At 57.1% G+C, this 23,090-nt stretch overlaps 2 protein-coding genes and 1 non-coding gene across 3 annotated transcripts; 1 reads left to right on the top strand and 2 right to left on the bottom strand.

Moving 5' to 3' along the window:
• Positions 1-5,273, bottom strand: SYT5 (synaptotagmin 5). The gene is made up of 8 exons (XM_052656169.1): positions 5,157-5,273; positions 4,430-4,602; positions 2,491-2,610; positions 2,208-2,375; positions 1,749-1,916; positions 1,437-1,551; positions 1,028-1,161; positions 1-462 (listed from the first exon to the last, which is right to left on the bottom strand). The coding sequence occupies exons 1-8, from the start codon at positions 5,233-5,235 to the stop codon at positions 262-264; spliced, it is 1,158 nt and encodes a 385-aa protein (XP_052512129.1). The 5' UTR covers positions 5,236-5,273; the 3' UTR covers positions 1-261.
• Positions 5,274-7,633: 2,360 nt separating this feature from the next.
• Positions 7,634-21,956, bottom strand: PTPRH (protein tyrosine phosphatase receptor type H). The gene is made up of 17 exons (XM_052656882.1): positions 21,906-21,956; positions 21,063-21,096; positions 20,202-20,462; positions 19,055-19,354; positions 18,448-18,720; positions 15,711-15,789; positions 15,547-15,594; positions 13,601-13,770; positions 13,382-13,436; positions 10,579-10,669; positions 10,123-10,213; positions 9,821-9,897; positions 9,600-9,734; positions 9,135-9,257; positions 8,798-8,958; positions 7,846-7,981; positions 7,634-7,759 (listed from the first exon to the last, which is right to left on the bottom strand). Exons 1-17 carry the CDS (start codon positions 21,954-21,956, stop codon positions 7,634-7,636), a joined length of 2,211 nt encoding a protein of 736 aa, XP_052512842.1.
• Positions 17,013-17,119, top strand: LOC128064244 (U6 spliceosomal RNA). The gene has a single exon (XR_008200961.1). It is a non-coding gene; the product is annotated as a U6 spliceosomal RNA (small nuclear RNA).
• Positions 21,957-23,090: the final 1,134 nt, after the last annotated feature.

The raw sequence follows: 23,090 nt of genomic DNA, 5'->3' as shown, positions 1-23,090 counted from the left end.
AGGGCATTGGGAGCCAAGGGATCACTGATTGTCAAAGCAGAGGGCGGGACCCTGGGGTGGGGGGAGGCCAGACTGCCTCCCTTTCCCCAGGGGCCCCTGGGGCTTCTGGGTATGTGCTGTATCGGGGTAGTTGGTAAGTTACCATGATTGGCATAATGGGGGAGAAGGCAGGAACGGGTAGAGTGGGGGGTGTTGGCCTTAAAGGTGGGCATGGGCGTGGCTTTGGGCAGGGGCCTGGGGGCAGGGGCTTGAGGGTGGGCATCAGGGTGCCGGCGGAGGTCTCACTCGGTCAGGGGGTCGCAGTGAGTGCCACTGGGCAATGGGCCGCCGGGGGTTGGCCAGCATGTCTGCCCAGTGCCGCAGGCCAGCCCCCCCGGCCGCTGCCCCTACGGCTACCCTCCCGATGGCCTCGTTCTTGCCCAGCTTGTCGTAGTCCAGCACAGTCAGCTCCACCTGCACCTTCTGGGGTGGGCAGGGGAGGAAGAGGAGACAGAAAGTGGGGTAAGGACGCACACGGAGGGACTCAGTTATCATTGCTAAGGAGACCCCCTTCCTGAGTTCCATAGGTGCCTGGGCTAAGGCTTCATCTGGAGCTTGGAGAGGGAGGGGGTGAGGGCCCTGCTGGATGGTTACAGGAGTGTACTGGAGTCTTCCTGCGACCAGGTTTTAAAGCAGATAAACCCTAAGGACCTCTGTTGCTCAAAGGTTCCTTAGGGTGCAGGGTCCTAATGGGGGCACATCTTCAAGACTGTTAAATGGGTGGGTGGGCCTGGCCTTAGGGTTGCGGGTCTCTTTTTCTCAGGAACCAGAGCACCTACGGGTGCTGGGCATCCAGTCTTGCTTGGGTGGGCGGGGCTTCCTGGTCCTCATGGGGGAAACTGAGACTGAGAACATAATTAGACCCCGAAGACCTGGCTCCTGGGGGCTGCTAAGGAGGCTCTCCTCCCTTAGCAACGGGCATTTCTAAGGGCCTGGGGCTCAGGGGAAAGGCTGCTCTGGCAGGGGCGGTGGATAGTTGTGCCCTCACCTGGACCTGGTCACAGGGCACCTCAAAGCTGAAGGCCTCGTTGTAATAGGGGTTCAGAGTGTTCTTCTTGATGGTGGTTTTCTTCTTCCGCACCTTTTTGCCGCCCTGCAGCAGGTGGACCTTGACATACGGATCTGGGGGGAGGGAGGAGGAATCTTATAGCTCCCCTCACTCTGCTGAATCCAGGGAGAATGCCCGAGGCTCTTCGGAGCAACATAGAGACAGCCCACAGACCCCTCAGGCCCCCCTCAGGCCCCCCTCTCTCTGTGCCCAAATCGAATCTAAATCGTTCACGGCAGCCTGGACCTTCCTCTCCCCGGTGAGACCTTCGGGGACCCAGAAACTGCGGGAGCCTGAGTCTGAGACCCGGCTCCGCCCAGCACCGAAGTCGTTTGCGGCTTCCGCGCACCTGACAGCCCCCCCACGTCCATCTTCTTCAGGTTTTTGGCCTCCAGGACGATGACGGTGAGCTTCCCGGCCGTGGGGACATAGCGGAGAGAGAAGCAGATGTCTCCTAGTTTCTCCTGCTGAGAGAGGAAGAAGGACCGGTCCCCGGAGCCCGGGCTCCTCCCGCAGCCCCTCTGCGACCTTCCTTCCCGCCCCCTCTGCTCGGAATGGTACGGTCCGGGGCGAGGCCCGCCCCCACCCGGACGCCTGTGCTGATTGGCCCGGGTCTGGGGTGGGAGGGCCCAGCCGTGGGGGCGTGGCCACGAGCGCTCACCTCCTCGCGAGGTGCCGCCTGCAGCTCGCGCCAGGCCAGCACGGGCCGCCCCAAGTCCACGGAGCTCATGGGAACTCGCACCTCCCCGATGGCGTCGTTGCGGGAGAAGCGGTCGAAGTCGTACACCGCCATGACCAGGACCCGGCCCCCCAGCTCCACGTAGGGGACCTGGGTGAGGGGCGGGCGCAGAGAAAGCACAAAGTGAGGCGCCGCACATCCACGTGGAAAGCGGTGAGTAGGGGCAGTGGGGGGCCAAAGGAAGAGTCGGGGGTGTCCATGGAGCCCAAATGGGACAGCCCAGGGGCCAGCACTGCTCTCGAAGGGACAGCACAGGGTCCAGTGGAATAGTCCACAGGGCTGGTGGCAGCTGCCACCAGTAAAAGCTGAAGGGACTGTGGCGCCAGTGTTCCAGACTGGGGACGGGCTGCTGGGCGCGGAGCCCTGAGGCCACGAGCTCACCTTGAAGGCAAAAGTCTCCCCAAAGTGAGGGTTCAGCGTCTGCCGATGCACCCTGGTCTCGTGCCGCCTCCGTTTGTCTGGCAGCAGGTAGACCCGCACGTAGGGGTCAGAGGAGCCGCCTATGTCCAAGGCTGCCAGTCCCTCAGCTTGCACGATGCCCACCAGCAGCTGGACAGTGATGAGAGGACCCTAGTCTCAGCTTCCCTTCTGAAGCCTCCTCCAAAAAGGCACTAGAACTCCTGGTGCCCTCCCGTTCAAAGCTTCCCTCTACCTCCACACCCACCTGGCCAGTCTGGAAGTCATAGTCCAGTGAGTACTGCAGTCGTCCTAGTTCATTCTTCTCAGCCACCTGCTGCCCTGGTCCCGAAGGCGTCGGCTCCAGCTCCTCCACTTCTGGCTGCACCTTAGGGAGCCAGGGGCAAGGGCAGGTGAACTCCTCCCCTGACTGTGGTGTCCTCCAGGCCCAGAAGCCAAGGGAGACTCACAGAACCCTCTGGCTAAACCTGAACATTTGCAAGCTAAGCCGAGTCGGTGTTTGACTAGTGATGTCTGCCACAGGCGGAGACGCGCCATGGCAACACACATGGTGGTATGCTGGTCAGTGTTTGATTAGAGATATCTGCTACCGGTAGCACATAGATGCGGTGACGCACATGCAGTGTGTTTGTCATGCCTAGACTAAAAGGACAAGCGCTGACAGTGTCTCTCTGCCTACGGGATGGATGCAGATTATAGTTCACACGTTAATGGATGTATTGGGGTGATGGTCCAAATTGCCACGTTGATTAGTGATCCTGGATGGAAAAACTTGGAGGGAAAATGGCATATATAGTGCATACTTGCCATTCTAAACTAGCACAACGAAGTCAGAAGACTTCTAGTCACTGATTTTCTAGATGTAATGTGCATAGTAGTGTGGTAGAATCCCTTCTCTTCCGAGATTCTGACTCAGTAAGTGGCGCAAGATCCAGGACTTGCATTTCAACAAGGACCCAAAGTGATTCTGATGCTGACGGGGTTTGGAGCTACCGGCTTTAGGAGAGAGGGCTGGAGACTGGGCACCAGGACCCTAAAGGGCATCCCTTACGGGTGATCATTATAACAGCTATCTGTTGAAAAGGGAGGAGAGGAAACACTAGTCACGGACTACGGCCTCGAGGCTCAGAGACAGACAGTCAATTTCTCAAGGTCACAGAGCCGGTTACTCTGGGTTGGAAACCTCGGACTCTCTGGCTCCCAGGAGAGCCTCATTCTGCTCTGCATTCGGAGGTATAATGCTCAGATACCTGAACCTGTGGCTTTCCATGCCAATGGCCTCTTCCTACTCATGTTTGCGTCAACCTCTCCGGACTGCCCTCCAACCTCCTCCTGTGTCTCCTTGTCCTCCAGATCTGTCCTCCACGTGGGCTCCAGGGGATTCATCTTAAAGCCCATGTGACCTTGTCCCTTTCTCGCTCAAAACTTCTGTGGCTCCCAGTTCCCTTCATTACGTGGATACCACTGAGCTCTCTGGAAGCCTCACCCTCAAGCACAGAATATATGCGTGTGTGCTAAGTCGATTCAGTTGTATCTGACTCTTTGTGACCCCATGGACTGTAGCCCATCAGGCTCCTCCATCCACGGGATTCTCCAGGCAAGAATACTGGAGTGGGTTGCTGTGCCCTCCTCCAGGGGATCTTCTCAACCCAGGGATCAAACCCATGTCTCTTATGTCTCCTGCATTGACAGACAGGTTCTTTACCACTGGCGCCACCTGGGAAGCCTAGAGCACAGTATACGTTTATGCTATATCCCAGCTATTGTGAAAACTGAGTTTGTTCTCCAAACATCCCTCATAATCTGGATTCCAGGCCTCAGCACGTGCTCTTCCTTTGAGGTAGAATGTCATTCTCTCTGCTCTCAGTTAACTGAGTCCTTCTGGGTCTCAACACAGAAGTCACCTCCGGGAAGCCTTCTCAGACCCTCCGGGCTGTCAGCTGGTCGGTTTCTCTGTGCTCCCATATGCCCCATACTGCCTCTAATGTGGCACGTACTGCCCTGTGTCGTGAATGTCTGTGTGAATGTCTGACTTCCCCATCTGATTGGAGGTTCTTGTGAATGTCTGGTTCACCTCCAGGTCCCCAGATCCACTTTAGGGCTCGACACACAGGGGAGCTGCTGGGCCATTGAGAGGAGCATGGGTGCAGAAATGGCCAGGGCTGAGGGACTGGGTCAGGCCACACCTTGTCTATGTAGCTCCGGCCCAGCTCCTTCACTTCCTGAAGGTGAACCTGGGCTTGGGCCTGGCTCTTCTTGCCCATCCGCCTCCGACAACGCTTCCGGTAGAGACAGAAACAGCAGCTGAAGATGAGGAGGCCTGAGACCAGCACGATGGTGGCCAGAGCCCAGGGGGGCACTGCAGAGGGCATGAAAACAGCAAACACTGAGGCCCCGAGAAGCAACCTGGTCATTCAGACCTGCATGGACCATGTGCTAGCTGAAATCCTGGCCTTGTTTTCCCTCCAGCCATGTCCATTCCATTTTATTCCCATGTTTTCCTTCCAGCTCATCTCGTATATGAAACTGAAGCCTTACGGCAGGCTGACACCGTCTGGATTTTCTTGCTTATTAGTTCTACCTCCTCTTCTACCCTCATTCTAATTTTTCCGCTCAACCCCTGTGCTTTAAGGAGGTTTAACCTCTCCCCGAGTCTCCCTATGTTTAAAAGAAGGGAGAGGTGGACCTTCCAGTTCACCAATCCAAGGTTCCATTCCATTCCACACCCTTGATGTGGGTTTTCATTTTCTTGCAAACCCGTTCCTTATTCATTTCATTTAGATTCCAATCCAGGATTCCTACTATGACCTCACCCGCATTTTCCAGCCCACCAGCCTGAAAACACCCGATCCGGATCCCGCCCCCGAGAATCCCGACGAGGCTTTCCCTCCACTCCGCCCAGGTCTCGCTCACCGGGGCCGTGGCTGATGCGACTCGAGTCAGGAGGCGTGTCGGGCGCTGGAGGCCCGGGTGTTGGAGGCTCCGGGAACATGACGACGAGGTCTTATGGTTTTTCCTGCGGAGGCACCCAGACGCCCTAGCCCCCCACACCCACCCTGTGAGTCCACTGAGCCCGCTGAGCAAGAAAGAACTACAACTCCCATCGGCCCTCTGGGCGGGGGCCGTGTAGGAACCGATCGACTACCGCGAGGCATGCTGGGAGTTGTGGTTTCAGCCTTCCTGCTACGGAGAGCGGAGGCTAGGCGTGGGTTCCGGGAGCACGTTCCCGTCCAAAGGGACGCCCCCTCCCTTTAGGCCCCCTAGGAATCCAGTCCCGATGACTTCTGCTCCTTTCTTGCCCTTCCCCGGGGCCTGAATCAGTCGTGGGCGAAGACGGGCGTGGGAACCGGCGCACCAGGTTGCCCAGAGCAACGGCTGGCTCGGCTCGGGCGGGGTGAAGGGAGTGCTGGTTGCCTCGGCAACGGCCTGTTGCTAAGACAACGGGCGGGGCTTACGCACACAAGCGGAGTCCCGGCGGGGCTAGCGGCTTCAGAGCCCTGTTCCGCCTGGGACCCCAGACCCTGACACCCGAGACAAGCGGAGCTGGGGAGGACGCGGCTTTGCCGGTCCGCGCTCGCGCCCGCAGCTGGCTCCTCCCTCCACACCTGCCCCGGAACGGGACGTGAAGACTCAGGCTGCCCTCCGTCTCCCACTCCTGCGGGGAATGTGGGCGGCGAGCGTCTGCCCTGCTGCCTTGGCTGGGCCCCCACATCATTTTCAGCCTGTTTGTCTCGCCCGCGCGCCCCGAGCTCTGTCTTCACACCTGTCCTCGTGACCGCCTGGGCCTCCATTCTCCAAACCGACGCCTTCCCTATTTCTGTCCATCTCCCCACCGGCTTCTCGCCGCTCCCCCGTCTGGATTAGCTGGCTTCTGCCTGTTGTCTGGTCCCTGTCTACCAAGGTCTTGCACCCTCTCCCCGGCCTGCGCCTCCCTTCCTTGTGGCTCTTTGTCTCCACGCCTGTCTCTAAGTCCCATTCTCTCCAACTCAGGCTCCAGCCCTCCCCCTCCATCTGTTGGTCTCCCCAGGTAGCCCCTCCACCACACACACACACACACACACACACACACACACACACGCTGCATCTCTCTACGGATGGGAATGAAGATGGAGCTTGGGGAGGGGTCCCAGCGGCTCCTACCTGTGCGGCAGCTAGACGGGACCCTCCGGAGAGACACAGAGGCGCCGGCCCCGCCCGGACCCCGCCCCCGCACGCGGGTGACTGGCGCTGTCCCCGGTGCTGATCGCAGAGCGCTGCGGGGCGGGGGCGCGGCCGAATGGAGCCACCCCGGTGTGTGCGCGTGTGCGCCTCCGTGTATGAGTGTGAGAGAGCCTGTGTGTGTGTGTGTGTGTGTGTGTGTGTACGCGCGCGCGCGTGCGTGTTCCGTAAGTGGAGAGGCCGCCCCACCCCTCGTCTAGACCCCGAGCCTGGAACCACCAGAACGCCCACGGATATTTATCCTGGTCCCGAGGATTTTCTGCCTTCTAGTCTAGCCATCCTGGCATCCAGTCCGCTTCTCTCCACCTCAGACTCCGCAGCTGCCCAGAGAACCGGGCGCCAGATACCGGGTTCTAGGACCCAGAAGGCCCTCTCTGGAGGCCAGGGTATTCAGATATCCAGACAGGAGACTAAGCCTGAAATTCACCAGCAAATCGGCTTCACTCCACCCTCTAAGTTCCCCTAGGGCCAGGCCCAGAAGGCAAGCCTCCATGCTCCTAGCTCAGGGCACGGAGCCCACACTGCCCACACCCTGGGCCTTCTCGGAGAGACTCAACTGCCCAAACCTACATTTTCAGGTGCCAACTGTGAATCCCTGTAGCTACCCTCCTGGGAGGTTTGCCTCAGTACCTATACATCAGGAACCCACCCCAATATTATTTCCAGACCCAGAAATCCACCGTGGGGACAGGTGTCTCTGGGGAAAATAGTGATTTAATAAGTTATGGGATAAAAGAAAAAAATATGTACAGGCGGCAGGGTAAGGGGAAACCTCAGATTCTTGAAGACTGATTTGGTTTCTGGAGTAAAAGGTGGGCAGGTCTCTGCTCACCCTTGTTCCTCAGGTGACCAGAATTCTGGAGCCTCGTTACTTCCTTTCTTCCTCAAAATTCAGCTTGTTTCCTTGAGACCCTGCCTTCTCCTGCCTCAAACAAATACCAAGAGACTCCTGGACCCCCATCCCTCTCCTTCTTCAAGGAACTGGAAATCCAGGATCTGGGCTCGCCCCCTCTCCAGGAAGTAGGAATCTAGGCTGCCGGTCCCCTCTCTTCCTTCAGGGCCCGGGGGTCTGGGACCCCAGCCCTCAGCTGTCCCGGGGCCCAGGCATCTGGGCTGAAGCAGGGGTGCAGAGTCTGTGTCTAGAAGGTCAGGGGTCTCAGCCCTCCCACAGCTTAGGCCTCTGTAGCAGCTACATTCTCCATCAGCAGGTTCTCGTAGGTGGCCCCCTCCTGAGCCCGCACTGTGGCTGACTGTTGCAGAAACCGGAGGATGCACTGGTGCAGGAAGACGTACTGGGCCTGGGGACAGAGCAGGGCGGGGGGCACCCTCCTGAGCCTCGGCCAGCTCTGCCTGCCCGCCCGCCCGGCCCGGGGACCCCCCTCACCTCAGTCTGCACCATCAGCGGGCGGCTCTCCCGCATCTTCTTCACGTAGCCAAAGGGCCCCACGAGACCCTGGCACTCCAGCTGCCGCAGCAGCACATCCAGGGCAATGAGGGTGCCCGTGCGGCCCACGCCAGCGCTAGGCAGGGACAAGGAGGCGTCAGGCCACGGGGGCGCCGGGAGCCCCCGCTGACTGGAGAGCTCCGTCTTTGGAGTACCCAGAGGTCAGGTGTTTAGCGGGGCTATTCTGGAGGCTACGGTGTAAGTGGGGGTTGCGTAAGTAGGAAGTAATAACTAATGACTGCACATAGTTCCATCTGTGAGGTCCCGTTCTGGGAGCCTCATGTCCTCTGTGCACTTCTCCCAGCCCTCAGAAGCAGGGACTGTCAGCTACAGAGAGGGCAATGTGGCTGAGTGAGGTGAAGTCCACTGTCCCAGGACACTCGGCTAGTAAGTGACCAGCTGGGGGGTTCATACAGAGCAGCTGAGCTCCCAAGTAAGTCAATTTTCTTTAAATATAAAATGAACCATTTTTATTTTAGTATTATTATTGTTGTTGCCAAGTGGTGAGACTTGTGGGGCCTTAGCTCCCCAACCAGGGAATGAACCCGGCTCTTGGCGGTGAAAACACTGTGTCCTAACAACTGGACCACCCGGAGTTTCCCCAAGGAGGTGTTTTAAACGTTTCTTAAGACCTCTGGTCGTTTCCTCCTCTTGTCCTTCACCTGTTCCTCCCTACCCATGACGCCTCCTTTCTTTCTTTTTCTTTCTTTCTTCTCCCTCCTTTCCCATCCCTTCATCTTCATCCTCATTCGCAACCTGCACCACCACGCCTTCACCTCCTGTCTCCATCTCCTGCATGCCTTCCTGGTCTCCTCCGCCTCCTCCGCAAGTCCCCTAAGGACCCGAGGGGCCGGATTCCGAGGCGCAGGGCGGGGGTCCGGCCCCTCCTCACCTGCAGTGCACGATCGGAGGCCCGCCCCCCACCGTCTCGTCCAGCCACTGCCGGAGCATCCTCCAGAAGGCCAGCAAGGGGTCTGGGGAGTGGGGCACGCCGTGGTCTGGCCAGGTCACGTAGTGGAACTGACGCACGGGCAAAGTCTTCTGCTGTTGTACCTAGGGGCAGGGGTCGAGGGGACCCAGTCCGGGGCCTGTCTCTGATGGGGGGGGGGGGCACCGCTGGGGCACACGGAGGTCCCGGGTGGGAGCGACGGAAACCGCGACTTCCGGGGGAGCTCTGGGGAGGGGCCGCCGCGGGGGAGGAACTGCCAGTCGAGGGGGGCGGGGCTTACATGGCGGAGCTTCAGGTTCCGGACCGCCCAGTTCTCCGCCACCTCCTCCCCCACCAGCGTCACCTGCAGGTGCCCGTGGGTGCAGGGCTGGGCGTCCAGAGGCCAGTAATGCTCACACTTCACCTGGGGGGAGATGGGTGGGTCAGACTACAGGAGGCTGCGGAGAACCTCGCCCAGAGCACCCCCGCGGGTGGCTCTGGGTTTCAGCATCGGGGACGCGGCCCCGGCCCGGGAACCAAGTGGAGAGCCACCCCAGCCAGACTGCCCCTTCCTCAGGTCTTCCAGAGCAGCTTCACCCCATAGCAGGCCCAGTGGGTGGGCTGGGGCAGGCGGAAGGGGTGGGGTCGTGCTGGGAACCCCCGAGGTTGGGCCAGGGTCCACCCCGGGACCGGTGTCTGGGGCAGGATCACAGGCTGCAGTCTGGAGGGCGCCCCCCCCGGGGGGGGGGCCCGGGGCTCCCCTCACCCGGCCGGACTCCACGCAGTTGGTCAGCATGACCAGGGTGTGGCTCTGCTGCTCCCAGACCAGGCGCCAGAAGTCGCCCACGGTCTGCGGCAGGGGGCCCTGGGCCGCAATGAACTCCCGGGAACTCCAGAGACCCTGGAGGGAGGCAGGAGGGTCAGGGCCCCCCTGCCCCCGGCCCTTACCTTCCGAGGCTCCCGAGCCCAGGCTGACCCCAGCCTTACGGGGATGAAGCTGGCGTTGATGTACTCAGAGCCCGGCTGTCCGAGGAGGGCCCCCAGGGGCACTCGGGACCAGTCGTCTAAGGGGAGACGCCGGCATTAGCGAAGCGGAGGGAGCGGGGAAAGAGGGGAAGGCGGGGACGGGCGGACACAGGGAGCTGGGATGGGGCGAGGGACCCCGTCGGGAGGAGCCGGCCGAGGGGCTCCCCGCTCACGGGGGCAGGAGCTTTGTCTCTCGAGGGGAGCCAGGGACGAGGGTGTTAGGACGACGTCGCAGGCGAGAACGCCGGAGACTCGAGACTCACAGGGCAGCACGTTCCTGTAGCGGTTCTTGGCGCTGTTCTCTGGGGCTGAGGCCACCATCTGGGACTGGCCGTGGTCCTCCAGGGCCAGTTGCTGGGGGCGGAGGAAGGGGCGGGTGCACGGGCGCTGGGTTTCCTCGGCCCAGCCCCACCCGGGGCCAGCCGCGTGGCGCCACCCCACTCACCCCGTGCCCCCGGGAGTTCTGCAGCACCCACAGAGATAGGACTCCTGTGCCTACCGTCCCCTGGGGGCGTCTGAGACGGCTACTGGGAGGAAAAGGCCCGGGCTGGGGGCAGGCGGGAGAGAAGGGACCCGGCTACCCGACACCAGTGTGAGTCAAAAAGGTGGCCGATGGTGGCTGGGGATTTCTGTGAGCCACCCAGCTGGGCATGCCTGCTTCCGCTCAGCCCCGCAGGGGCGGGAGGGGCTGGTGGCCGCGCGGGGCCGGCTCACCCCACCTGGTACTCCTCGGCAAAGCCATAGTTGCTGTCCCTCTCGTTTCTCCAGACGTGCTCCGCAAAGTCTTCCGCCAGGATGTCCCCTGGGAACCTGCGGGGCGGAGAGGGGTGAGTCTTTGAACCGCCTTTAACCGCCCGTTCTTGGGATAAAAGGAGGGGGTTTTGCTTTTCTTTTTTGCACCTCCCCCAGGACTTACTTATCTTATAATTGGAAGTTTGGACCTTTTATCCTCCTTCACCCAAGTCACTCTCTGCCTCTGGCACCCACCAGTGTATTATCTGTATCTATGAGTCTGCGGTTCTATTTTTAAAAATATATATATATATTTTTTGACTGTGCCACAAAGCTTGCAGGATCTTAGTTCCCTGACCATGGGCTGAACCCAAGCCTCTGGCAATAAAAGCACTGAGTTCTAACCCCTGGACCAGCAGGGAATTCCCTCAACCGTTTTTATGATTCCACGTCAGTGATATCACACAGTATTTGTCCTCCTCTGACTAATCTCACTTAGCATAATGCCCTAAAGGTCCGTCCACGGTGTCACAAATGGCATCATTTCATTCCTTTTTTATGGCTCAGTAATATTCCATTGTCTGTATGTTATCTTCTTTGTTCATTCATCCACTGATGGACATCTAGGTTGTTACCATATCCTAGCTATGGTGGATACTGCTGCTATGAACATGGGAGGTGCAGACGTCTTTTCAAATTACCGATTTTGTTTCTCATTCATCAAATCTGTTGGCGGGTATGCACCCAAAAGAATTGAAAGCAATGTCTCAGGTATTTGTACACCCGTGTTCATAGCTGCATTATTCACAGTAGCTAAAAAGTGACAGAAACCGCGTGCCTGGTGACAGGTGAATGGACCAAGAAGATGTGCTCTGTGTATACAGCGGAATATTATTCATCCTTAAGAAGGAGGGAAATTCTGACCCATAAGGCACCATGGAGGAGCATGAGGGCCTGATGCTGGGTGAAATGGGCCGGTCACAAGAGCACAAATACGATTCCCACCTATATGAGGCAGCTAGTCATCAAACTCATACAACCAGAAAGCAGAAGGGGGTTTCCAGGGGCTGGGGAGACAGGGGAAATTGGGAGTTAGTGCTTACTGGGTACAGAGTTTCGTTTCTGCCGGGTGAAGAGAGCTCTACAGGGAATTCCCCCGGCAGTGCAACGGTTAGGACTCCAGGCTTTCACTGCCAAGGGTGCCAGTTTGATCCCCGACTGGGGAACTAAGATCCTGCAAGGCCTGCAGCGTGGCCTAAATAAACAAAGCCGTGTTTTGTTCTGTTTTAAGAGTTTTACGGGTAGATGGCAGTGCCAGTTGCACGACAATGGGCGTGGACTTCGTGCCACTGAACCAGGCACTTAAAAATGGTCTGCAGTGGTGAGCTATAGCTCATGTATTTTTTACCACGATCAGAATTTGTTTTTTGGCTGTGTTGGGTCTTAACCTGTGACACGTGGTATCAAGTTCCCTGAGGAGGGATCGAAGCCAGGCCCCCTGCATCGGGAGCACAGTCTTAACCGCTGGCCCCCCAGGGAAGTCCCTTGGGAGTCGTTTTGACTCAGAAAGAGGGAGAGGTGCTCCTTCAGCCCTTTAGGGCCACTGCCCATCTCTAGGCCCCAACTCCCTGTTCTTCCCTTTTCCCGTTTGAGTGTGAGCACGCTACTCTCACTTTCGTACTGAAAAAGGTAATCCTCTGGGGCTTCCCTAGTGGCTCAGTGGTAAAGAATCCACCTGCCAAGGCAGAGGACACAGGTTCGATCCCTGGTGCCCGGCAACAAGAGAAGTCAGCGCGTGAGAAGCCTGCGCTCTGCAACTGGAGAGAAGCCTGCAGGGCAACTAAGACCCGGCATAGACAAAAACAAACAAACAAACAAGCGTCCTTCGAGCTGGTGTTTCTGCCCCTCCCCTTGCAATGCTGTAAGTACAGTCAGTCCAGACTCAGTTGTGAGTCCCTGGCTGGAGGCTCACCAGTTCAGTTCTCGTTTTGTTTTTTCTTGTTTTTTTTTTTTTCTAATGTAATTGGTTTTTGGTTGATTTTTACACTTTTTCATTTTTATTTATTCATTTGGCCGAGCTGCGTGGCCTGCGGGAGATCCCCGAGCCTGGACTGAACCTGGCCCTGGCGGTGAACCGGACGCCAGGGAGAGTTCCCCAGTTCTCCTTCCTGACGAGCTGACGAAATTGCACACCCTCACCACCGCCCCTTTCAGGATCACACACTCTGGGCTGTCTGCTCAGATCGCCACCAGCAACAGGGAACAGCCCTCGGGATTCACTGAGGTGATTCCAGTTCAACCTGTTTGGCGTGCATTGCCCACTTGTCCCCATGAAAACCAGGATACAGCCTCTTCCTCAGGGGTCCCCCCACCTCCCAGCCGACCCTGGGTGTGTGTCTGCGTGGCCCTGCCTGGTGCAACGTGTAACTGCTCGCTGGGATCTGTGAGTGCAGTAAACTGCCTCTGAACAGTGTCTGTCTTCGGATCCAGTGGCCCCATCATACCTACATACACAACAATGCGATGGATGAAAACATGCCTTTGCCTTCAGTCTTCTCGGCAGGCCAGTTCTCTGCTTCCTTCCCACCCGTCACCGGCCTGGTGTTTGCACCGCGACTCCAGGGGAACAAGAACTGTTTCAAAGTCTGATTTGCCTCCTTATCTGCACTTCCAAAGGCTGCCCCTCAGGCCATCCTCTGAGTCAGTGCTCCGCAGCCTCTGACAGCACTTTGGTTTTTTCTGGATCCACCCTCTTCTGAGCACCCTCTCCTGCTTGGCACCACCACCGGCCTCTCTGGCTGCTGCTGCTCCTCCTCGTCGGTGGGCCCCTCACCCTCCATCCATCCTAAAAGGGGGGCGTTCCCGGGAGTTCATCCTCGACTCCCCCTTTCTCACTGGACACACGCTTCTCATAGGGTTTGACCACTTCTGTAGCTTCACCTTCGTCTACAGTTTCTAAATCTCCAGTCCCCACTTCTCCCCGTCCTGAGCTTCAGACCTGTTTCCCACCAGCTCCAGGAATCTCCACCTGCGAGGCACGGAGGTTGAGGATGGCAAAATGCTCGACATGTAGGCGGGACCAGACTTGGAATCCAGTGGGTGCAGAGATTTGTCGCAGGGGCAGTGTAAGGGACACAGGGTAGGGAGGGGAGAGGTCAGAGGGTGACTGGGGCGGGATGCTGGCCAGGACAGATTCTACGGCGAAGGAGAAACTGGGCATCATCGCCTCGATACCTGTACTTACTCCCCCTCAGGCACCCACCTCTGGTGGCCATCCCCTCTTTCTTTTTGTGCCCACGAGCCCCTTGGACAGCAAGGGGATCAAACCAGTCCATCCTAAAGGAAATCAACCCTGAATATTCACTAGAAGGACTGATGCTGAAGCTGAAGCTCCAATACTTTGGCCACCTGATGTGAAGAGCTGACTCGTTGGAAAAGACCCTGATGCTGGGAAAGACTGAAGGCAGGAGGAGAAGGGGACGACAGAGGATGAGATGGTTGGATGGCATCACCGACTCGATGGACATGAGTTTGAGCAAGCTCTTGGATATAGTGAAGGACAGGGGAGCCTGGCGTGCTGCAGTCCACTGGGTGACAGAGTCCACTGAGCAACTGAACAACCTCACAGCTGGCCTCCCAGCTTTCCTTAACTCCTTGCCCTGACGCTCCTCTGTTAATCCCTGGGGACTGTTCTAACATAGAGATTTAATGACGACTGGCCCAGAGTGAAGATATTTGCACAAATGTTCTCCTGAACTGCAGAACTTTATCCAATGGCTTGTTCACTCGCACATCCAACAAGCATTTCAAACTCAATGTGTCCACCACTGAGCTCCTGACACTTTTCCCTCAAACCTGCCCCCACCATAGACATTCTGCCTCAAGTCATGGCGATTCCAGCCTTCCTGGGGCTCAGGCTAAATGCCTTGGGGTCACTCTTGAGCCCTCTCTGAGTTCCACACCAACACATCCAATCTTTAACCAGATCTGCTGTTTAAACACTCAGATGACATCTTCAATCTGATTCCCTCTAACCATTTCCTGCTCTGAGACTTAACGATGTCTGTATTATTAAACACATTTTGCTGCTTCCCTGCTTTTTACCTTTGCTTCTTAACTGTATCAGGGGTCTATTCAAAAGCTTCCAAACACTCTGATCTCCGGATAAAATGCAGTCTTCATTCTTATCTGATCCCATCTGGTACCTCTCCAACCTCACTTCCTACCCGCCTCCCTTCACCCACACTCTGCTCAGCCTCAGAGACATGCCTCGTTCTCCCAACACCCCAAGAGGGTGACTGCTTCGGGGCCTCCGCCTGGAATGTCTTTTCCCAGGTGGGCACAGGGCTCTTCCCCTCATTTGCTTCAAGTCTGTCCTCAAATGGCTTTCTCTTAGTCATCTGGTTAGTGAGGCTTCTCCTGGACACCCTATTTAAAATATTCCCCTACTCTTGTTAGCCCTATCTCTCGCTTTATTTGTCTCCACGTAACCATCATGGCCTTCATCAACTTGTTCTGCTTCCTGTGTGCTCGTGTGTTTGCTTTTCGTTGTGCCTCGAGGCTTGAAGGATCTTAGATCCCCAATGAGGGGTCTAACCCATGTGCCCTGCAGTGGAAGCCTGGAGTTCCAACCCCTGGACCAGCAGGGAAGTCCCTGTGTTGGAACATAAGCGCCACAAGGGCAGGAATCTTTGTTTCCGTCGCTGTTTCCTACAACAGTGCCTGATGCTTTATGGGGGTTCGGTGGTCGCACTGTTGGATGAATGAGCGGGGGTCCCAGAGCGGAGGCTGAAAGCAGTTCCGTAGCCACCGGCCCAGAGCGCTTAGGGAGCGGGCAGCGGTGGAGGCATGATGGCCCCTGCAGGTGGGTCCCCTGATCCTGCCCTCTGACCTGTCCGGTGGCCAGATGGATTTGACCCGACAGCGAGTCTCTGGCGCTCCCCAGACCCGCTCACCTGATCTCCAGATCCTTGGGTGCGGGCTTCTTCTCCCTCTGTCTATGCCTGGGAAAAGGACAAGGGGAGGAAAAGGATCAGGAATGAGGCTGGAGCAGGGGTCCCCGTCTGTCCCCCGGGCCGCCCTCCAGGTGCCCCGTGAGCCCTGTGTGTTGGAGTCTCGCCTCCTCTTCAGGAAGAAGAGCAGCAGGCCCACCAGGACGAGTAACAGGAGGACGCTGAGCACGGCGCCGGCGATGACCCCTGGGGAAGGCGGGGTGGGGGCTGTTAGAGCCTGGCACTGCGTTCCTGCTGTCCTGAGCCCCCCAGACTCAGATCAGAGGCCCACGGGGTAGACTCGAGGCCAGAGGAGGAAGAGGAGAACGCCCCCCCACACTGCCCACTGACCTAACCTTGCCCCACAGCCTCTTAGTTCCCGAGTTGCTGATCGAAAGTCATCACTTGCTCGGGGCCTTCCCTGGGGGCTCCGTGGTAAGACTCTGGGGGACACAGGTTCAATCCCTGGTCCGGGAAGATTCCACAGTCCTCGAAGCAACTAAGCCCATGCGCCACGACTACTGAGCCTGTGCTCCAGAGCCCGGGAGCTGCAACTCCTGAGCCCGTGCACCACAGCTCCTGAAGCCCGCACGCCCTGGGGCCTGTGCTCAGCAACAAGAGATACCACCGCTGCGAGAAACTGGCGCACCCCAGCTGGAGAGGAGCCCCACCCCTCCACAACTGGAGAAAAACCCTTGCAGCGAACAAGACCCAGCACAGCCAAAAGCAAATAATTAATTTTTTAAAAAGCAACGAAGCACTGATACACATTAGAACACTGGATGAGCCTCAAAATCATTACACTAAGTGAGAGAAACCAGTCACAAAGGACCACATACTGTGTGACTGTATTTCTAGGAAAGATCCATAAGAGGCAAATCTAGAGAGACAGGTGTCGATTAGAGATCGTCAACGGCTGGTTGGTGGAGGACTGGGAAGTCGGGGGTGACGGTGGGAGGCTGGGGAAGTCGGGGGTGACGGCGGGGGGCTGGGGAAGTCGGGGGGTAACAGCCTTAAAGGAGACTCTTGAGAGTCCTGTGAACAGCAAGGAGAGCAAACCAGTCCATCCTAAAGGAAATCAACCCTGAGTATTCATTGGAAGGATTGATGTTGAAGCTGAAGCTGCAATAGTTTGGCCACCTGATGCGAAGAGCCAACTCACTGGAAAAGCCCCTGATGCTGGGAAAGATTGAGGGCAAGAGGAGAGGGGGACGACAGAGGATGAGATGGTTGGATGGCATCACCACAGTCGATGGACATGAATCTGGATAAACTCTGGGAGTTGGTGACGGACAGGGAGGCCTGGCGTGCTGAGGTTCATGGGGTCACAAAGAGTCAGACATGACTGAGCGACCGAACAACAACAAGGCTTAAGGGGACAACTTTTCTTTTCTTTATGGGATGATGAAAACATTCTAAAACCAATGGCAGTGCTCGCTTCGGCAGCACATATACTAAAATTGGAATGATACAGAGAAGATTAGCATGGCCCCTGTGCAAGGATGACACGCAAATTCGTGAAGCGTTCCATATTTTTCTGCACAACAAAGGAAAATATCAGCAAGGTGAAAAGACAGCCTTCTGAATGGGAGAAAATAATAGCAAATGAAGCAACTGACAAACAACTAATCTCAAAAATATACAAGCAACTTATGCAGCTCAATTCCAGAAAAATAAACAACCCAATCAAAAAATGGGCCAAAGAACTAAATAGACATTTCTCCAAAGAAGACATACGGATGGCTAACAAACACATGAAAAGATGCTCAACATCACTCATTATCAGAGAAATGCAAATCAAAACCACAATGAGGTACCACTTCACACCAGTCAGAATGGCTGCGATCCAAAAATCTGCAAGCAATAAATGCTGGAGAGGGTGTGGAGAAAAGGGAACCGTCCTACACTGTTGGTGGGAATGCAAACTAGTACAGCCACTATGGAGAACAGTGTGGAGATTCCTTAAAAAATTGCAAATAGAACTGCCTTATGACCCAGCAATCCCACTGCTGGGCATACACACCGAGGAAACCAGAATTGAAAGAGACACATGTACCCCAATGTTCATCGCAGCACTGTTTATAATAGCCAGGACATGGAAACAACCTAGAGGTCCATCAGCAGATGAATGGAAAAGAAAGCTGTGGTACATATACACAATGGAGTATTACTCAGCCGTTAAAAAGAATTCATTTGAATCAGTTCTGATGAGATGGACGAAACTGGAGCCGATTATACAGAGTGAAGTAAGCCAGAAAGAAAAACACCAATACAGTATACTAACACATATATATGGAATTTAGAAAGATGGCAATGACAACCCTGTATGCAAGACAGGAAAAAAGACACAGCTGTGTATAACAGGCTTTTGGACTCAGAGGGAGAGGGAGAGGGTGGGATGATTTGGGAGAATGGCATTCTATCATGTATACTATCATGTAAGAATTGAATCGCTAGTCTATGTCTGACGCAGGATACAGCATGCTTGGGGCTGGTGCATGGGGATGACCCACAGAGATGTTATGGGGAGGGAGGTGGGAGGGGGGTTCATGTTTGGGAACACATGTAAGAATTAAAGATTTTAAAATTAAAAAAATAAAAAACTTAAATAAATAAATAAATAAATAAAACCAATGGCGACGATTGCTGCAAATACTGCGAATATGCAGCAGCCAGCGGGGTGTACCCTTTCAGTGGATGAACTGTCATATGTTATAGGAATCACGTCTCAACAGAGCTGTTTTAAAGAAAGCAGCAAAGAAAACACAAGCGGAGAGGACCCCCTGGGCGGGTGGGCCTGCCTCAGAGCAGGGCCTGAAGGGGTGGGGAAGGCCACGAGTTCCCCTTCCCTGGGACCCCACTCACCCGTGCGCCCGCTCTCCACGTGGCAGACCACCGAGGCAGACGGGGCCCTCATTTCATCCCAGACGGTCGTGACGGTGGCTGAGTAGGACTGAGCCGGCCTGAGTAACGACACCTTCACGGCTTCCCCGCAGGAGGAGTTGTTCTGGGGGCCCAGCTGCCCCCCAACCTCCAGTTCAAAGGCCTCGTAGCCTCCCTGAGGGCAGGACCAGGCCAGGATGACCTCGTGGCCCCCGGAGGTGATGACACAGGAGGTGATGTTGGCAGGATCTGGGGCTGTGTGCAGGATGAGAGGTGTCAGGAGGCTCCATCCGGGGGGACTTCCCACTGCCCTGCTCCCCACCAGTCAGGCCAATTCTCTGAGAACCAGCGCCTCCTTTCCGTCCCCGGAACCAGAATACCTCTTCACCCCTCATTCTCTGTTGTCCACACAGGGACAGGCCACAGGTCTCCACAGACTACAACTCCCATGAGCCCTTTGACTCTCTGTGTCACTGCAACACATGACATCATGACCCCATGGGCTGATGGGATTTGGAGTCCACTCACCTCTCACTGTCCCCAGGCCCGACCTAAGCCCCACACCAGGTTAAAGTGAGCCTCATCTCACCCGTGGACGCATTGAGGCTCTGTTTGTAACCGTGTACACGGTTGCTCTCAGCCCACACGTTGAAGCTGTACCAAGTCCCGGGCACGAGCGCCTCCACCGTATAGCGAGTCCCATTGGTCCTGCCCGTCTGGTTGTCCTGGTGTCCTTGGGGACCTTGCTTCCTCTGGAGATGTCCTCTGCTGGCCCAGTGGACCCAGTATACATAGAACTGGGGCTGTGGGTCTGCAGGAGCCTCCCACTTCAGGGTGATGAAGCTGTTGGTCTGATTTTGCTTCTGTAGGGCTATAACCTCGCTGGGAGCTGAGAAGTGAGGATAGAGACTGAAGGGGCTGGATCCCCAAGGACCCCTCCCCTCCACCGCACACCCATGGTGCCCCAGTCTCTTCCTCCTGAAAGCAAAGTGGGAGTGCCTAGGCGTGGGAAGGAGTCTACTTGCTAAGGAGTGTGGACCACAGAAATGTGGCCAGAGGTGGGGGTCCGGGATCGCTCAGGCCCTCTGTCCAGGGTCTACAGCCCTGAGCCCCACCCATCACCATACCCTACACTGTCTGTCACAAGCCGCCCCAGGGACAGAACCTTCTCACTTCCAGACATATCAACTTTCCAGATGGAGCTGTTGACTCTGGTCTTTCTGGTCTGTGCGTGTGTGTCTCACGTGTGTGCTCAAGTCGCGTCCGACTCTGTGACCCTGTGGACTGTAGCCCACCAGGCTCCTCTGTCCATGGAATTTCCCAGGCAAGAATACTGGAGTGGGTTGCCATTTCCTTCTCCAGGGGATCTTCCCGACCCAGGGGTGGAACCCGCATCTCTCGTGTATCCCGCACTGGCAGGTGGGTTCTTTGCCACTGGCACCACTGTAATTAATAAACTAGCTAATCGTGGTGGTGGCCCTGGGTCTCCGTGGCTGCGAGCAGGTTTTCCCTCTTTGCAGCGAGTGGGGTCTACTCTCCGCTGCAGTGTGCAGGCTCCTCTCTGTGCTGGCTTCTCTTCTTGTAGGGCACGTATTCTTTCTTCACTGCCTGCTCGTTGTGGCCCAAAGGGACCCTGGGCGAGGGAGGGTGCCACGTCCTCCTGTCAGCTCTCCACCACCATCTGTCACCTCCCATTAAAACAAACAAAAACAATACGGACAGCAGCTGCCTCTCACCTGTGCTGGCATTGAGAGCCACCCAGGAGCTATTGAGTCCATTTTTTACTGCGTTCACAGAGAACTCGTAGAACGTCCCGGCTTCAAGTCCTTCCGCCGTGAAGCTGGTATTTGCTGTGCTTTGAGACCCAGTTGTATTACCGTCATCAGTCCACTGGACCCAGTAGTACTCAGGCTCAGGGCCTTGAGGCGCCTTCCAGCTCAGGGTGATGGAGCTGCTGTTCTGAGCCTGCACAGTCAGGTTCCTGATGGGGTTGGGGGCTGAGACGTCAGGAAGAAGGATTTGGAGTGAACAGGGGAGCAGGGGGGAGAGAGTCACTGGGTGTGTCTGACCCTCAGGGTGAGCTCCCAGGCCTGCCTCAGTGACAGGCCGGAAGACAGATGTGGGCGCTTGGTCCTGATCAGTGCCTCCTGAGCCTCAGCGTGCACATGCATCCCCGGGTCTCTCCTTCCAGTCGGGTTCTGACTCAAGGGCCCGGGGTGGGACGGAGGCTCTGCACGCACAGTCAGCTCTCAGGGGCCGCTGCCCATGCACAGACCACACTCGAGTGACGAGGGCCTAGAGCTTCGCTTTCCGGTAGGATTTCTGCAACAATGCTGGCCCAGGCCTACACAGCCAGCTTCCTGGCAGAGGCTGGGGGCTGAGGGCTGGGAAGGAGGGTCTGGTGCGAGCCGGGGAGTCCTGTCCCTTCTACCACCCCCACTCCTGCCCCATGTCCAGAAAGGACCGTTCCCATGGGCACCTGCCTTGGCCACTTTGTTCTCCATGGAGACACCCCCCCCCCCCACCACCACAAAGCTCATGGGCGTCGAGGTGCGGTGGCTTTGTGTGGGCTGTGAACTCAGGCAGGGGTCACTCACCTGCCGCCCTGGCCCCTGTCCAGCTGCACAGGCCCTGGAGACAGCCCAGAGGGGAGAATCAGACTCTGAGGCTCACCTCGCTTCACCTCAGGTGAGACGGCCAGCCAGTGACCCTCCCCGAGTGCCCCTGGCCCCTGTGAGTCAGTGCTCCCAGAGGGCAGGAACAGGGCACCGCACCTCCTCCCCAAGGCTGGGCCCCGACAAAGGTCAGCCCCACGACCTTCCCTTGTCTGCTCTGGGTGTGTGTGTTGGGGGTGGGGTTGGGGGGGTGGTGAGGCAGGGACAGGACTCCAGGGACCCAGGGGCTGGGGTTGGCTTCAAGCATAAGGTGCTGAGATAAACTGAATGGTTTCACTTCCTGAAAAATATGGCCTTGGAAGATTAAGGGCAGGGATCAACAGACTGAGAATGAAGGAAGAGATTGAGGCTGGGAACCAGGAAACTGTCACCCAATCTGAGGGAGGAGGCTGGGGCCTGGACCCCGCAATCTGAGGGACGAGGGGCTGGGGGTCTGCACCCCTGGGTTTCAGAGAGAAAGGGCTGAGCATCTGGAAGTCTTGGGTCTGAGGGAGGAGGGGATGGGGGCCTGGACTCCCGGGTCTGAGGGGGGAGAACCTGGGCCTGACTCCCTTCTCTTTATAAAATACCTGAGTCTTGCCAATAACCAGCGTTTACTTCCGCAGCAGACACAGCAGGATCTTGAGAGACCAGGTGTATGTAAGCCTCCCTAGGAACCTCTCCCAATCCAGAAGCCCAGAGAAGGGTAAGCCCCGCCTCCCACGGGGCCAGCGTTCTCGGACCCCAGCATCCCTTCCCCTCGGACCCGGGGTCTGGGGGACTCACCAGCAGCAGCAGGCTCCCCCAGGCCCGGAGGCCCCCGCCAGCCCCGGTCATGTCTGTGGACGCTGCCGAGGGACCCAGGTGTCCCTCCACCTGCTGGACTTTACACGCAAGAATTCCCCTCTCCCAGTCCGACGTGAGGCCACAGGTCAGGGCAGAAAGGGAGGAGGAGGAAGTGTAGGCTTGTAGCCTGAGGCCCGCCCCGCCCCGCAGCCTCGGTCCTCACCTCTGGACGCTGGGCTCCGCCTGGCTTCGAGGTATCCCCTTTGTGCCCCCAGGTTAAGGCGCCGCTTCTCGCTGCCCGGTGAAGGCGCGACACAGGTCCCCTGTGTGCCGGGCGGGATGGCGGCGAGGGGCCGCTCCAGGGCGGGGAGGGAAAGATGCCCACCCCTCAAGTGGATGGTTCAGCACCAGACCGGCATCTCATCACCTGTCCGGCCTTTGGGCTCTGTCTCCCCTGCCCCTGCGAGCTCCGGCTGCCCTCAGGACGACCCTATTTGTAGACCCACGCGCCACCGTTCTACCTGGGCCCGAGAGCACGTGGCTTCAATTCGAAGTGACTCAGATTCCACATCGACGGAACTGGGCACAATCCTTTGCAAATACGTGGTAGGAATAAGGGAGTTCGCATCAAGTCTTGGAACAAGTCCGGCCCTTTGAAGCCATTAGATAAAACTGCAGCCACACTTGCTGTGGGTTCATCCCTAGACCGCCGGCGTCCTGAAGGGCTTTTCAGAAGGGCTTTGCTTGCCTGATGGTCTGCACACACAAGCTGCCCTGATCTCACTTACAGTCTGAAAGTGAAGAGAGCGGGTGAGGAAGGCTCTCTGGGCAGGGCACGGAAGCGCTGGGCTCCTTCCCCACTTCCTGCCTTGTGCTCCTCTCCCTTCTCCTGTTCCTGAGTGACATCCTAGAAGAAACCAGCAGCAGGCACGTTTCTCTGCATTCTGTGACCTGATCTAGCAAGTTAATCCAACTCGAGGATGGGGTCTTGGGAACATCTGACTTATAGCTGGTTGGTCAGAAGCACAGGTAACAACCGGGGGCTTGTGACTGGCGTCTGAAGTGCGGGTGGCAGGCGGGAGGGGGTCAGTTTTGTGGGGCTGAGTCCTCAACCTGTGGGATAGTGTCAGCACTGAGCTGATTTGCAGGACGCCCAGCTGGTGTTGGGAGATTTTGCTTGGTGGG

The sequence above is a fragment of the Budorcas taxicolor genome, chromosome 18 (assembly GCF_023091745.1).
Source record: "Budorcas taxicolor isolate Tak-1 chromosome 18, Takin1.1, whole genome shotgun sequence".
NCBI classification, from domain to species: domain Eukaryota; kingdom Metazoa; phylum Chordata; class Mammalia; order Artiodactyla; family Bovidae; genus Budorcas; species Budorcas taxicolor.
This window is presented reverse-complemented; position numbering and strand designations above follow the sequence as displayed.